General features: G+C 45.0%; 1 protein-coding gene across 2 annotated transcripts in view; it reads left to right on the top strand.

Annotated features, from left to right (window-relative positions):
* Positions 1-11813, top strand: part of Patj (PATJ crumbs cell polarity complex component) — a 264480-nt gene extending 252667 nt beyond the window's left edge. For both annotated transcript variants that reach the window (XM_090334725.1, XM_090334724.1), the window contains 3 exons: positions 2494-2600; positions 5755-5878; positions 9952-11813. In XM_090334725.1, coding sequence (XP_090190851.1) covers positions 2494-2600; positions 5755-5878; positions 9952-10098 — 378 coding nt within the window. In that variant the 3' untranslated portion in view covers positions 10099-11813. The remainder of the gene's footprint in view (positions 1-2493; positions 2601-5754; positions 5879-9951) is intronic.
* The last annotated feature ends 4508 nt before the right edge of the window (positions 11814-16321 follow it).

The following is a 16321-nucleotide window of genomic DNA, read 5'->3' as shown; positions in this document are numbered from 1 at the left end:
TTAAGGGACATGCAGGAACTCGCCTGCAGATGCCGCGTACAGACCAAGAGGGCAGAGGGCCCAGGTGACGTGAGAGAAGAGGCTCATGCCGAATGCAGAAGAGAAATGTGTGGGAAAAGAACCGATGTCATGGGGCCAGCCACCTTCACATGACCTTGTAGATCCTAGTAAGGACTTGAGCTTGTGACCCACAAGGGACATTTCCTCTGGATGGTTTTAAGCAGAGGAATGAAATCAATGAATCTGCTATCTTTCCATGCATAGAATGATTCCACCTATTGCAGATTGTGGGGCCAAAGCATTGGCCCATTGTAGAAAGACCTACAGAACTATATGAGATTGGTGGAGCTGTGGGGGAAGGAGAGGATGCCTGGTATGGGGAAGGCTAGGAACACAGGGTAGAGACAGGCCAGATGTGGACATGTTGGTTTCGAATACACAAAGCATTCCAGACATACTTCTCCATCCCTGGAGAGGTCAGGTTGGCAACTGATGTGAATTTAGAGTTAGGTAAAAGCTGGAGCTGAAGATGCAATCTTAGAAACGATCATCACTTGAATGCTGCTTAAATCCATGAGATGAGTGAAGGCCGGGGGCTCATACCCATAGTCCTTGCTACTCAGGGGGCCTCCTATCTGAGGATCATCATATCAGGCCAACCCAGGCAGAAAAGTCTATGAGACTCCCATCTCCAACTAACCAGCAAAATTGGAAGTGGAGGTATGGCTCAAGTAGTAGAAGGCTAGCCTTGAGCCAAAAAAAAAAAGCAAGAGTGCACACACACACACACACACACACACACACACACACACACACACACACAATTTCATAAGGTAACTAGAGCTGGGCACAGGTGGCTCACGTGTGTAATCCTAGCTACTCAGAGCCTGAGATCTGAAGATTATGGGTCGAAGTTAGCTCAGGCAAGAACTCTTCTCTGCAGCTGATCACAAAGAAAGGCAGATAGGGAACTGGTTCAAGTAGCAGAGTGCTATCCCTGAGCAAAAGAAGCTTGGGGACAATGTCCAGGCCATGAGTTCATGTGCCAGGACCAGTTTTTTAAAAGAAGGCCTAAGAGTTTGTGGTAGACTGCTTGCCTAGCATGACAAAGCCCTGGGTTCAGTTCCTTGGTAACACATACACAGAAAAATCCAGAAGCCAGAAGTGATGCTGTGGCTCAAGTGGTAGAGTGCCAGCCTTGAGAACACCCAAGGACAGTGCCCAGGCCCTGAGTTAAAGCCCCAGGATTGGCAATTTTTTTTAAAGATAACTAGAGTATGTTTTGAGTCCCTCTACCATGTGGATTGTTAGAAGTTTGTAACATATGAAGGAACAGAAATAAAAGTGAGAATGAAACTAGTAAACTGTGGAGTGATGCTGGCAAAATGAAAAAAGAAAAGATTGTGTTTTTTGTTGTTGTTGTTATTGTTGTTTGTTTCTACTTGCCCTGAGCCTGGGCCTGGTTGCTGTTCTTAAGCTTTATGCTCAAGGCTAGCTATCTACTATTTGAATCACAGCTCAACTTCCAGCTTTTATTTGGTTTGGAGCATAGGGGTAGTTCGAAGCCTGGGCTGGCTTCAACTGCAATTGGAGTCATCAGATCTTAACCTTCTGAGTAGCTACCATTATTGTCATGAACCATTAGCACCGATAGAGAATAACCCAACTATGAGTGGTGGCCCATACCTTTAATCTTAGTATTCAAGATACTGAGCCAAGAAGGGCAAGAGTTCAATGACAAACTACTAATGCTATCTACTTGGGAGGCAAAACAAGGAAAGATCACAGTTCTAGGCCAGCCTGGACAGGAAGAGTCCATGAAGCTCCATTTTACTAGACTTGGTGGTCCATGCCTATCTTTCTAGCTAGAATAGGAAGCAAAAATTAGCACAATCATGGTCCAGGCAAGAAGTGAGACCCTGTCTCAAAAAGGGTACAGAAAAGGGCTGAAGCTGGGCGCAGTGGCTCACGCCTGTAATCCTAGCTACCCAAGAGGCTGAGATCTGAGGATTGAGGTTCAAAGCCAGCCCTGGCACAAAAGGACCTGAGACTCTTATGTCCAATTAACCTCTAGAAAATGGGAAGTGGGGCTTGACCCAAGGGTAGGGTGGTAGCCTTGAGCTGAAGAGCTCAAGGATAGCCCCTAGGTCGAGTTCAAGCCCCATGACCCACAAAAAAAAGAGAAGAAAAGAAAAGGGCTGAAGGCAGAGTTATCTGCCTGGCAAGTGCAAATCCTACATTCAAACCCAATTACTTTACCCACCCTCCCTAGAAAAAGAGAGAGAGACGGGGGATGGGGGGATACTGAGACCAGTAGTGGATGCAGAGTGAGACACTGTCTCGGAAAAAAATAAGAGAAAAAAACCAGTCTGTTGTGTCCAGTGCTGTTGAGGAATTGAATAGGACAAGGGTGGAGAACTGGCCCCGGGTATTACATGGTTTCTGTAACTCTCCCTTGCCTTATGGTGAAATGTCTTCTAACTTCACCCACAGGTTGTAGCCGATACCAACATAAGTGCCATAGCGACTCAGCTTGAAAACATGTCTGCTGGCCAGCACCTAGGCTCTCCCAGTGCTAACCACCATTCAGAGGACACAGAGTAAGTATTTGAGATGCGGAGTGCCTCCTATGTGTCTGAGCCATGCTACTGACTTTTCCCAGATTTGGAAGTGCGCCCTCTGCAGGAGAGGAGAATAACTGTCCCATTCTTAGAGAAAGTCCAAGAAGGCTCTTTACAGACCATGCTACAGAGGGTATACACAGTGTGTCTGGTTATTGTGACACAAACTTGTGGATCTTCCCTAAGGAGCTGCAGATTTTCATCCCAGGTTCACTCTGCTTTATTGTGTCAGCCACCATGTTTCTTTGATTCACTAAGCTAAAAGCTTGTCCTGAAATCTTATTGTCATGCTTGCTGAGATGTTCATTGCAGTCAAAGTTGTTCATCAAAGCAGTATGTGGAAAACTTAGAATGTATGGAAACTGCCAAGTCCCCGTATTTTAGAGATTCCAACTAGGTAATCTCCAGGAGATTCATTCATCTGACTTGAAGTCTTTCTACAATGAACCGGCAGAGGAACCATACCGTGAGAAGTGTTACCTAAGTAGTTACTCAAAGTACTGCCCAGTGCCTGCTCACTAGTAGCTGCTCAGTGAAGGCTTGTTGACTGGTCTAGCTCATTCATGTAAAGAGCCCATGTTCACAGCTTTTCCCATTTCCTAGTAGTTTACCAAGTTTCTGTCTTAGAATTTGTTTTTCTTGAGGGAAGAATACTAAGTTCATTCTGTTTTTTTCTCATGCCATTAAAATATGTCAAAACTGAAAACATACAGTATTTCCAAAGTAAGATGGTACTTAAAAAAAAATCAAGGGCTAGAAGTGTGGCCTAGTAGTATAGTGCTTGCCTAGCATGCATGAAACCCTAGGTTCGATTCCCCACTACCACATACACAGAGAAAAGCCAGAAATGGTGCTGTGGCTCAAGTGGAAGAGCATTAGCCTTGAGAAAGCCCAAGGACAGTGCCCAGGCCCTGAGTTCAAGCCCTAGGACTAGCAAAATAAAAAATAAAGTCAGCCCTGTCTGTAATCCCAGAACTTTGGAGGCTTGAGGCAGGAGAATGGTGAGTTTGAGGTTAGTCTGGGCTTCATAGAAAGGACTACTTAAACTGGGTGCTGGGGGCTCAAGCCTGTAATCATAGCTACTCAGGAGGCTGAGATTTGAGGATCTTAGTACAAAGCCAGCCTGGACAGGAAAGTCGGTGAGGCTCTTAACTCCAAGTAATCATTTTTAAAAAAAAAAAAGAAAAAAGAAAAAAAAATCCAAAAGTGTCCAGGCATTGGTGGCTCACACCTATAATTCTAACTACTCAAGAGGCTGAGATCTGAGGATCACAATTCGAAGTCAGCCCATGAAGGCAAGCCTGTAAGACTCTTATCTCCAGTAAATGACCCACCTCCACCCTCCCCGCCCTAATAAAAAAACAGGAAATGGAACTGTAGCTCAAGTTATGAATGTCAGCCTTGAATAAGAAAAGCTCAGGGACAGGACCCAGGCCCTGAGTTCAAACCCGCGGACAGTCACCAAAAAAAAAAAAAAATTCCCTAAGGTACTTCATTAGTAAAGTAGGAGGTGCCAATGCCAAACAATTCCTCTAAACTCACAAATGGCTGACTTTCCATCAGATGACTCTGCCTACAGATATCTACAGATTTGCATGCCAGCATCCGAGGTAAACCTCTAGCCACAGACCATCCCAGGATTGGGAGAACTGAGCTTTGTTAGGTTTTATCCTTGGGACAATCAATAATACTTGGGAATAAGAAAATGGCACCTGCTAAACTGAGTTGGGGTTACTTGAATCTACATAGATAATTTAATTTTCAGTCATATTTTTTCTGAGAGAGAAGGCTTCCACACTGGACAAAGTTTTGGGGAAAAAAAATCTCAGTGTCTACATTTAAAACAGACTTTCTTTATCCATTTGGCTTCCCCTGGGGTTCTCTCTTCCCCCCTGGCATTTGTTCTCAGTTTCAGAGTCACGATCCTGATTTTGCTGCCAGCACAAGTCTTAGAAAATGATTTAGCAGACAGGATTGGCCGAGTTGGTGATCAGGTAGAAAAGAAAGAGGGTTAAGTATTACAATGTGATATGAGAAATGCTGGAAACATGGCCCAAACAAGGGTAGAAGATGGGGCTTAGTCCCTCAAAGAAGTCAAGAGAGACCCCACCAGCACTGACTGCCGCCTAAGGAAGGGGTAGCAGATGTAACCAGGGTACTTAGACAGGAAAGAGACAGAAGTTTCCTAAGCCATCACAGCTGGCCTTGCCTCTTGTGGGCAAAAGGCCACCTGAAGACTGGCACTGCATCTCTGTGGCCATTTCACTAAGGAGGCACAGATGGAAGGATGGAGAGTCCCAGATAGTCTGGGCTGCATAGCAAGACCTGTCTCATTTAAAACAAGCAAACAACATATTCAGACACTTGTAATATCCAGACATCTGTAATCCTAACTGAAGTTCACAGTCAGCCCAGACAATAAAGTTCTTGTGACTCATCTCTAATTAACCAGGGAAAGAAAAAAGGAAGCAGAAATATAGCTCAAATGCTAGGGCACCAGTTATGAGTAGAAAAAGCCAAAAGAGAGCATCAAGTCAGGTGTTCAAACACCAATACAGGCTGAATAAAATAACAAAAGCAAAAGAAGTTTAAAAAGTATAAGCTGGGCACAAGTGGCTCATGCCTGTAATCCCAGCTACTCGGGAGGCTGAGATTTGAGGATCATGGTTCAAAGCCAGCCCAGGCAAGAAAGTTCATGAGACATTTATTTCCTGTTAGCCATAGGAAAACTGGACGTGGAGCTGTAGTTCAGTGTGGAAGAGCACTAGCCTTGAGCAAAAGAGCTCATGGACAGTGTGCCCCTGCCCTGAGTTCAATCCCTATGACTGACCAAAACAACAACATCAAAAAAGGTATAGAGAAAGGAGTGCTTTGACAACTTCAGCATCATGACTCTTGAGTAGAAAGTTGTCAATTTTATTCAAGAGAAAACTCTCAGCATCAAGAATATTGGTGATGCATTGACATGACTTGGGAAATTCATAAATAGATTGCTCACAGAGCGTTAATTCTGCAAACAAATCTTCATGGCTTTCCCAGTATGAAAGTCTCTCTCATATCTGTGTTCCTCCATTGAATGAAATTCCCTCTCAATATCTATTCTGGAATGAAACAGCATGCATTGTGCTTTCAGAACACCTCCACCTAAGATGATTACTTTGGAGAAAGGCTCTGAAGGATTGGGGTTTAGTATTGTGGGGGGTTATGGAAGTCCCCACGGAGACCTGCCCATTTATGTCAAGACTATATTTGCAAAGGTATTTTTTCCTCTTTACTATGCGTTTTGTTTTAATGAAAACTAGGTGAGTCTTTTCTGAAGTATGTTGTCTTGTTTTATGTTATGTAGGTATGTGTATGTCTGCTTATTTCTTTTGAATGTGGTAGGAAATCCCTACCACAACAGAAGTCAATGCTCACAGATTTTAAGAGTGGACTTTGTTCTGTCAAGCCAAGCACTGGTGACTTATACCTGTAATTCAAGATAGTGAGGCTGAGATCTGAAGATCAAGGTTTGAAGCCAGCCTAGACAGACACATTTCATTAACCAATAAAAAAAAAAAAATCCAGAAGTGGAGGTGTTCAAGTAGTATAATACCAGCCTGGGGGAAGGGAAAGGGGGAGCTAAGCAAGAGCAAGACAGGGGACAGGAAGGAAGGAATAAAAGAGTCAGTCATCAGCCGTTCACACTTGCAATCCTAGCTACTCAGGGTGCTGAGATCTGAGAATCGCAGTTCAAAGCTAGCTGGGCCAGGAAAGCCCATGAGACTCTTATCTCCAATTAATCACCAGAAAACTGGAAATGGCACTGTGGCTATGGCTTAAAATGGTAGAGCCCTGGGGCTGGGAGTTTGGCCTAGTGGTAGAGTGCTTGCCTAGCATGCACGAAGACTCAGGTTCGATTCCTCAGTACCATATACATAGAAAAGAGCTGGAGGTGGTGCTGAGGCTCAAGTGGTAGAGCTCTAGCTTTGAAAAAGTCCAAGGACAGTGCTCAGGCCCTGAGCTCAAGCACAGGACTGGAAAAAAAAAAAAAAGGTAGAGCTCTAGCTTTCAGGGACAGTACTCAGGCCCTGAGGTTAAGCCCCAAGACAAGGAGGAGGAGGAGGAGGAGGAGGAGGAGGAGGAGGAACAGGAAGAGGAAGAGGAAGAGGAAGAAGGAGGAAAGCTTCCAGATGAAACTAAGCACTGATTTGGGGAAAGATTGCAATGCTATAGCTTACTCGGGAAGCAGAGATCTGAGGATTGCAGTTGAAAGCCAAGCCCTGGCAGGAAAGTCAACAAGACTCATCTCCAATAAATCACCAAAATACATCTAAAAATGAGAAGCCCTGAATCTAACTAATTCATTAAAAAGAAAAGAAAAGGCATGGTGAAGCATGCTTAAGTAGGGTTACAGGAGGAGTTCAAAGCCAGCCTAGGTTTCATAGCAAGATAGTTCTCAGAAAAAATAACAAAAAGATGAAAAGTTTTTAGGCAAAGGTCCAATACAAGTAGTTAAATAGGCTAATGGAGTTTGTAAGATGTAATTTAATGATTTTTAAAAATATGTTACAGTAAACCAGCATATCTGAATGTTTAAGGTTTCTATAAAGAATCAAAAAACTAAAACCTAGCAGAGGAAAATTATTTAATGGTGAAATCTTCCTAAAATGAATTCAGAAACTGAGCCAAGTAGTCTCCCATAGGAATTTTGAAGATCTGGGTAATATAGTTGTTTATTGTCCATGTTTCCTTAACATGAAACATGTTCTTCTATTTGCTTGTTTGTTTTGGTACTGGAGCTTGAACTCAGTGCCTCATATTGTCACTAAGTTTGTTCACCCAAGGTTGGCACTCTGCCACTTGAGCCACACCTTCACTTCCAGTTTTCGGCTGGTTCATTGGAGATAAAAGTCTCAAAGATTTGACTGCCCAGAATGGCTCCAAACTGCAGTCTTCAGATTTCAGCTTCCTGAGAAGGTAGGATTGCAGACATGAGCAACCAGTGCTTTTTTTTTTTTTTTTTTTTTTTGGCCAGTCTTGGGGCTTGAGCTCAGGGCCTGAGCACTGTCCTTGGGCTTTCTCAAGGCTAAAACTCTACCACTTGAGTCACAGCCTCATTTCTAGCTTTTTCTATGCATGTGGTACTGAGGAATCGAACCCCAGTCTTCATGAATGGTAGGCAAACACTCTACCACTAGGTCAAACTCCTGGCCCCCCACCAGTGCTTTTTATAATAGTTTTAGTGATTTTGTGCATGAAACAATTTTTCATAGTGTAGCACTTTCAGTGCTCATGGGCTGTCATGTCCCTAGTATTATGACCCCATTTAGAGGACTTTTGGTTTTGATTTGGTGATACGGCAGTCCAATGCAGGGAATTCCATGCACTAGGCAAAATCTACCTCTGAGCTACCCCCAGCCCCTAACTGAAATTGTAACAGTTACCCCAACAAATGCAGGGGGAAACATCCTATAATTTGTGGGGGTTTGGGCCTTTTCTCTCCATACTAGTCTAATGTTTTTATTAATATCATGACAGTTTTAAAAGCTCAGCTCTAGAATGAGAAGAATCCATGTTTCACTTGCTTTGAGGAGCATGTGTGTCTGAGTGCATGATAAAATGACACAAGGCCAGGAGCCTGTGTCTAACCTCTATAATCCTACCTTCTCAGGAGGAAAATGATCTGAGGATCATAGTTTGAACCCAGCCCAGGAAGGACAGCCCATGAAACTCTTATCTCTAATTAAGCACCAAAATCTAGAAGTGGAGCTATGGCTCACGTGGTAGAAAGCTAGCCATGGGTGGAGGGGAGGGAAAGCCCAGGGATAGCACCAAGGCCCTGTGTTCAAGCCCCAGCAGGAGCACCACAGAAAGGAAGGAAGAAATGGAAGCTTACAAGTAGATGGTAACACCTTAGAGGCAGGTGCTCCATTGTTGGTTTTGGAGCAGCCTTGCGCATACATAATTCACAGAGCATGCAATACCCATTGAAAGGCCACACCTGCTTTTTTTTAATTTTTAATTTTTTATTGTTGGAGTAATATACAGAGGGGTTACAATTACATTCACCAGATAGTAGATGCATTATTCCTCACACATTGATTCCCTTTCTTATGTTTTTGTCTCCATTTCCCTCTCCCCACCTCCTCCCAATCATCTTGTTTTTCCCCTTCCCTTCCCTATTTCAAATAAACAAATAAATGTATATACATATACCAGGTAACAAAGTCAGATACAATAACAATATGAGATTAACTAAAGGGCAATTAAGAGAAGAGAAATAACGTAGTACATTAAGAGCAACAACCACACAAGATAAAGCTCTTGTTTCCATTTCCTAGAGATTCTTTCATTTAGTCTCATCCTATATGACCTTTTGTGCCTAGGTTTTGAGCTACTGTAATCCAATGGTAGGAGAGTCCTAGATGTGTATTAAAGATAACTATGCTGAGAGTTTTCCAACCCAATGCAAGCCTTACATAATGATGGCACTGGCAATAAAACTGACACCAGATTCCATTCTGCTTTCTTTTACTTTGCATTTCCATGAAATGGCATGATATGACATCACATCTCATTTAATACTGCGTACTCTATTAAAAGAAATGTGTCAGGACATCCTACAGGTAGATTATTCAACCTTTGTTAGTATTCAACCTTTGTTATTAAACAGGTTTATCCTACTTGTTTCTTAATTTAAAACATTGCCTAAACAATTATGCAAAATTAATTATGTAGCTGGGTGCTGGTGGCTCATGCCTGTAATCCTAGCTACTCAGGAGACTGAGATCTGAGGATCACAGTTCAAAGCCAGCTTGAGCAGAAAAGTCCCCATAAGACTCATATCCAATTAACCACCAAAAGATTGGAAGTGGAGCTGTGGCTCACAGTGATAGAGTGCTAGCCAGCCTTGAACACAAAAGCCCAGAGACAGTGCCTAGGCCCTGAATGCAAGGCCAACAATAAGAAAAATTGTAATTGTGTAGTGTTTGTTTTGTGGGAGTAGGTGTGTGGGTGTGGATGTTGGTCTTGAGGCTTGAACTTAAGGCCTCTTTTAGCTCTTTTGCTCAAGGTTAGCACTTTAACACTTGAACTACAGCTCCACTGAGCTGTTTCATGGTTAATTGGAAATAAGAGTCTCATGGACTTTTCTGCCCAGGCTGGCTTTGAACTTTAGCCCTCAGATCTCAGCCTCCTGACTTGCTAGGATTATAGGTAGGAGCTCCTGGCAATTGTGTAGTGTTGAAAGCTTTTTTTAATATGCACATCGCTGCAAGTTCATTGGTTTTTAATATTTTTACCTAACGTGCTTCACTCTGGATTAAACTGGAGTGTTTCTTGTTTGTAGGGAGCAGCCGCAGATGATGGCCGGTTAAAGCGGGGTGATCAGATTTTAGCTGTTAATGGGGAGACCCTGGAAGGTGTTACACATGAGCAAGCTGTCTCCATTCTCAAGCACCAGAGAGGAACTGTCACCTTAACTGTGCTGTCCTAAGCACAGATCCTCATCCTGATGCGGGGTAGATGCCTGGGGCAGAACACCCATAAGAAGATGGAGTGCCACCCCAACTCAGATTCACCGTGCTCCTCCCTCCCATCCTCTCGGCTCATGGGAGGTAGCCAGGGTTGCCTGTAAATTTCCCAAGTCAACAATCATCAGCCTGCTTTCTGAACTTTCCAGCGCTTCTGGGTGAGATCCAAATCTCGAGTGGGTTTTGCCTGATTTGACTCACTTCTCATCCATGTTCGCCAACTACCATAACTTTAAGTACATTTGCTGGAACCAGAGTTAACACCTCATGTTCCTTCTACCCCGAATGTTGCTCACAGAGAGCCTGAATGCCAAGTTCCCAGGTCATCTGATGAACAAGAGCAAATGTTGAGCCACGTGTCATCTCATTCATGATTTTCCTTATGCTAATTGTCTCCTCAAGTAAGCCAGAAAACACTAAGTATGTTGCCACATATGTTAACCAGATTCTTTTAAGGGAAGGCTTTGCCTTCTGTAGGACTTTTAGTGGAGGGAAAAAAGTCTCAAACTCATTTCTCTAGAGAGACCTCCATACATTAATGATTTTGATGGGTCAGTTTGCAGATTGAAATCTCCAAAATCTTCTGAAAGGCTCCCTAATCATTTATTGAGCTACAGAAATTTATTCTACTAAGAAAATGTACCATCTTCTCAATTTGAACAATGAGCCCCCATGTTCTGAATCCTAACCGTGCTAGTTTATATCACATCTAGGGAGTTCATGCTGAGTTAATGACATCTAATGTGCCACTGTCAGTTGTACCTCTCAGGTCTTCAGACAAGGAAATGCAAGTTCTAACACACATCTGCAGCCATCAGCCAGATGAGCCCTCACTTTGTGCAAAGGATGGAAACATGCTTGATTGCCCCTGACTTCAGTATCCCTCCCACAGCAGTACAGACCACGGGAATTACAGAGAATAACTTGCTTAACTAGAATGTAACTGAGCCTAGGAACCACCAATGAAAGCGTGTGGTTTGTAATTCCCAGTCTTCAGGGAGCTTCCCATTGGCTGAAGTTTTATGCATACTAAAAAAGCAACTCCAGCAGAAACAAAATACCTGGTTGATGATGGGTATCAGCAGGAAAAGTGGGGAGGTGCTGTCTTCTATTAAAACAGCACCACAAAGGATAAGTACCTGGGTCACTAACCAGAAAAATTCATCATTACTGACTACCAACACAATGCTGCGAATTGTTCAGAGTCATTACCAACGCTGCGAATTGTTCAGAGTCATTACCAACACTGAATGAGCTCTAATTTAAAATGTTCTTGAATAAGCATGGGTTTTAATTGAGGATTGTCTCTGAGTAGCTGTAATCACAAAAGTGCATTAACTCTTGTTGGAATATTTTGTGGCTATTCCAAAGTCTAGAGTGCCTAAATTTTATGTGGAAAATGTGTGCCATGACTGGTATTGAATTTTTTTGAGATTACACACAGGTTTGTTTTTTGGGGTTTTGTTGTTGTTGTTGTTTTCTAATGCATCCTTGTTATGTGGTCTCACTAGGGTCTCACCCACCTCAGTGTTCTGAGCTCCTTGTATGTGCAAAGATGAAACAAAGCCCAAATGAAACTTGGAAAATGCACCTTAAAACATGTATATGTATACTACTAAAAGTGATTCTGCTTAATTTTGATGGGATGGCCATTAAAAAAATACCCAGTTTGAAATAACACTTTGTTGTTGTTTCTTTATATACTTGTAATCGAACCCCTCAGAAACATTTCTTTCTCTCTTCCCACCTTGGAGCTGTTGAAAAGCCCCCGTCCACCCCCACTAGTGATAAGCTGCTCTGAATGGAAACTAGGTCAGGCTCCTTTGTATGCCACTTCTATCCAGTGTGGTTTCTAAATACTGTACCTCTCTCTCTCTCTCTCTCCCTCCCTCCCTCCCTCCCCCCCCCTCTCTCTCTCTTTCTCTCTCTCTTTGTGGGGTTTGAACTCAGGGCCTGAGCACTGTCCTTGTACTTTCTCAAGGCTAGAGTTTTACCATTTGAGCCACAGTACTACTTCTGGCTTTTCTATGTATGTGGTAGTGAGGAATTGAACCCAGGCCTTCGTGCATGCTAGGCAAGCGCTCTACCACTAGGCCAAACTCCGGGCTCTTCAAATGCTGTATCTCTTGCTGGGCACTGATGGCTCACCCCTGGAATTCTAGCTACTCAGGAAGCTGAGATCTAAGGATCATGGCTTGAAGCCAGCCCAGGCAGGAAAATCTGTGAGCCTCTTATCTCCAATGACTACAAAAGAAGCCAGAAGTGGAGCTATGGCTCAAGTGGTAGAGCACTAGCCTTGAGCACAAAGAGGCTCAGGGGCAGTGCCCAGGCCCTGAGTCCAAGTCCTAGAACCACCAAAAACAAAAATCTGAATTTGGCCTGTGAGACTCCAATGTAGTCAGTGAGAATTTCATCTAAATTAAGGCATCTTGATGCTGGGTGCTAGGATCTCACACTTACAATCCCCACTATGTAAGAAACTGTGATCTGAGGATCATAAGTTGAAGCCAGCCTCTCTCTCTCTCTCTCTCTCTCTCTCTCTCTCTCTCTCTCTCTCTCTCTCTCTCTCTCTCTCTCTCTCTCTCACACACACACACACACACACACACACCATCTTGCTCCTGTTGCAGGATTTGGGGGAGATACGTTTTCAGGTTGGGACAGTGGGCAGGAGGCTGAGGTGTTCCTAAATTTTGTGATGCTATACTGTTCTAACACACAAGCTATTGCTATCTGGAAGTCACCAAACCTTTTAGGACCTGCATCTGAAGAAAACTCAGGCACAGTATGGCGGCACATCCTTGTAATTCTAGATATGCTGGAGGCAGGGAGGTCAAGAGCAATGTAGTGGGAGGACAGTTAGGGCAAGCAGCTAGGCGTGGTAGTTCACATGTGCCATTCCAGCTATGTAGACAGCATAAAGAGAAGGATCACAATCCAGGCTAGCCTGGGCAAATAAAGAAGGCGAAGAAGAGACGGGAGGCATGACTCAAGTGGCAGACTGCCTGCTTAACAAGGGAAAGGCCCTGAGTTCAACTAGCAGGGAAGAGAGAGAGGTGGGGGAGGGAGAGAGAGTCTGAGAGCTTAAGAGTCTCAGGCAGGAGGATCACAAATTCAAGGCCAGCTAATAGACAGGCTTTTACTGTATGCCGCTGAAATGGGAGCTATAGGGAGGGAATGATCAGAGAGTTGTATTGGGGGGCTGAGAGTGGGGCCCAGTGTTAGAATGTTTTGTGCATGACTAGCATGCACAAAGCCCTGGGTTCAACTGCTGGGTACCCCATATAAAGAAAAAGCCAGAAGTGGTGCAGTGGCTAAGTGGTAGAGTGCTAGCCTTGAGAAAGCCCAACAACAGTGCCCCTGCCCTGAGTTCAAGCCCAGGACTGGCCAAAAAGAAAAAAAAAATGCATCTGTCTTTTTCTCTTTCTTTCTTTCTTTTCTTTTCTTCCTTTCTTTCTTGTTCAGGGGCTTGAACTCAGAGTCTGAGCACTTTCCGTGAGCCTGTTAGTGCTCGAGGCTAGCACTCTACCATTTAATCCATAGCACCACTTCCGACTTTTTGTTGTTGATTTGGAGATAAGACTTACACGGACTTTCCTGCCCGGGTGGCTTCGAACCTCAAACCTCAGATCTCAGCCTCCCGAGTAGCTAAGATTAGAAGCGTGAGCCACTGGCATCCCCCACCCCGGGTCTGGAAAGTAGCAGAGTCTTCACTGGAGGTGGGCGGCTGGGGGCCAGAAGCGAGGACTCCAGGCTCCTGCATGCCTCCTTCTGAGACCTGCGTGATTGGTTGTGTCCTGAGCCGGAATGAAAACTAGGCGTCGCCGCCTCCACCCAACTCCGGCAGAACCCGCCTGCGGCAGCCTGCGGAACCCCGGACGGCCGCGCGAGGGCGCGCGCGAGGCCCGGGGACTCCGGGGCGGAGGGGAGGGGGGGATGAGGCCGGACTGTGTCCTCCCTGGGGGCTTGGAGGGAGGGAAGTCTGGAGACCTTGGATCTGAGCCTCCACGCAGCCTGGCCCACGGGAGACCCTAAGGAGGAATTCCCGCCCCTCCCCCGCCCCTCCCCGGTTCCCCGGGTGGCAGGTGTTTGCCCAGCCTTGACCTTGAGCAGTGACGCGGGTGTGCCTGCTTCAGGGCTCCACCTTTCTCCTGCCCGGTTCAGGACTGCACTTTGAAACTGTTCTATTGCTCATCTGTATTTTTTTTTTTCCTGCTTAAAGCTGGCACTCTACCACTTGTGCCACAGTGCCACTTCCAGTTTTCTGGTGGTTAATTGGAGATTCTAGTCTCACGGACTTTAGTGCCCCATCTGGCTTTGCACCATCAGATCTCAGCCTCCCGAGTAACTAGGATTACAGGCATGAACCATTGGCGCCAGCTCACTCCTTGCTTTTCTGAGTGGTCTTGGACTACAAATTGTGCAGTCATTAAATCAGATCTTTAAAAATCTAAACCTGAAGCCAGTGCAGTGGCAAATACCTGTAATCCTAGCTATTAGGGAGGCTAAGATCTGAGGATCAGAGTTTCAAACCAGCCCAGGCTGGAAGGTCTGACGGACTGTAGTTAATCTCCCAAAAGCTGGAAGTGGAGCTGTGGCTCAAGTGGTAGAGCATTAGCCTTGTGCAAAAAAGCTTAGGGTCAGCCGGACGCAGTGGCTCACAGCGCCCAGGGCCAGAGTTCAAGCCCCATCACACACACACACACACACACACACACACACACACACACACACACACACACACACACAGAAAGCTTAGGGTTAGCACCCAGCCTCTGAGCACAAGCCCCAGGACCAGCACAAAACAAAGACAGAAGTTACCCAAGATTCTATACATCTTTTCAGCTTTCCACATGTTTGGGAGAGAGTGAACTGAGTAACATAAAGTCCTGCTCTCTCCCACCAGTAGGCATTAGAAGGCCCGCAGAATCATTTTGTACTCACCAGGACAGACATGTATGCTTTTCCAATGTTTCTTGTCAGCTGCCGGCCTGCCTGCTTGCATTAAAAATTCTGTTTAGCTGGAGAATTCTTCAAATGGCCCTTGGCAGGAAAAAAAGCTGCGTGGAGGCCAAGGGAATCCAGGGTCATATGTAGGAGAGGGGGAATGGTGATGGGATGGGGCATGAGAGATCAAATTAAGGGCCAGGGTAAGGAAAACCATCTGCAGAGGCTGAGGGCCAGCCAGCCAGCCAAGTACCTGCTGTAACAGGGTGTCTATAGAGAACAGCAGCATCTTATAAGACGCCATGATCTCGAGCCTTACAAACTACCAACAGCTACACATGAGTAGAACATAATATATGAGCCGTGGAAAACGCTGAGCTGGGATGACAGGTCATGTCCAGTTTGTTCCTTCAGCATTATGGGGAAACTGATGGTTTTCTTTGGGAGGATGAGAGGAGCTAATAAAGTTTAAACTCAGAGTGTCTTGCTTGATTAGTTTTTTTGCTCATAGCTGGTGCTCTGCCTTTGAGCCATACCTCCAGCATGGCTTTTTTTGTCAGGGGGCTTGAACTCTCAGCCTGGGCTCTGTCCCTCTTCAGCTCAAGGTAACTGCTCTCCCACTTGAGCCACAGCACCACTTTCAGTTTTCTGGTGGTTCATTGGAAAAAAAGAGTCTCCCGGACTTTTGTGCCTGGGCTGGCTTTGAACCACGATCTTCAGATTTCAGCTTCCTGAGTAGGTAGGATTACAGGCATGAGCCACAGGCGCCCAACTCAGCATGGCTTTTAGCTAGTTATTTGGGAAATAGAATCTCATGAACCTTTCTGCCCAGATTGACTTTGAACCTTGAACCTCCAGATCTCAACCTGCTAAGGAGCTAGGATTAGAGGCATGAGCCAACAGCCACATCTGGCCTCAAGTGAGGAGTTTACAGCTAGGGAGTTTTGTTATCAGATTTGTCTTTCAAGTACTAGAAGTTTAGCCTTCATTGTGTCTTGTTTCTGGTGATGGGGATTGAACTCAACACACCTGTACATGCTTTGTCACTGACTCCCACCTCTAATCCATACATATCGTGTGTGTGTGTGTGTGTGTGTGTGTGTGTGTGTGTGTGTGTGTGTGTGTGTGTGTGTGTGTGTGTCTGTACATGTGCTGGCCCTAGGGCTTGAATCCAGAATCTGGGTGCTGATCTTGAGCCTTAGTGCTCAAAGCTAACACTTTACCACTTGTGCCACAGCC

The sequence above is a fragment of the Megascapheus bottae genome, chromosome 6, assembly GCF_031878675.1.
Source record: "Megascapheus bottae isolate mThoBot1 chromosome 6, mThoBot2.hap1, whole genome shotgun sequence".
NCBI classification, from domain to species: Eukaryota; Metazoa; Chordata; class Mammalia; order Rodentia; family Geomyidae; genus Megascapheus; species Megascapheus bottae.
The sequence above is the reverse complement of the archived record's forward strand: the minus strand, read 5'-3'. Positions and strand labels throughout refer to the sequence as shown.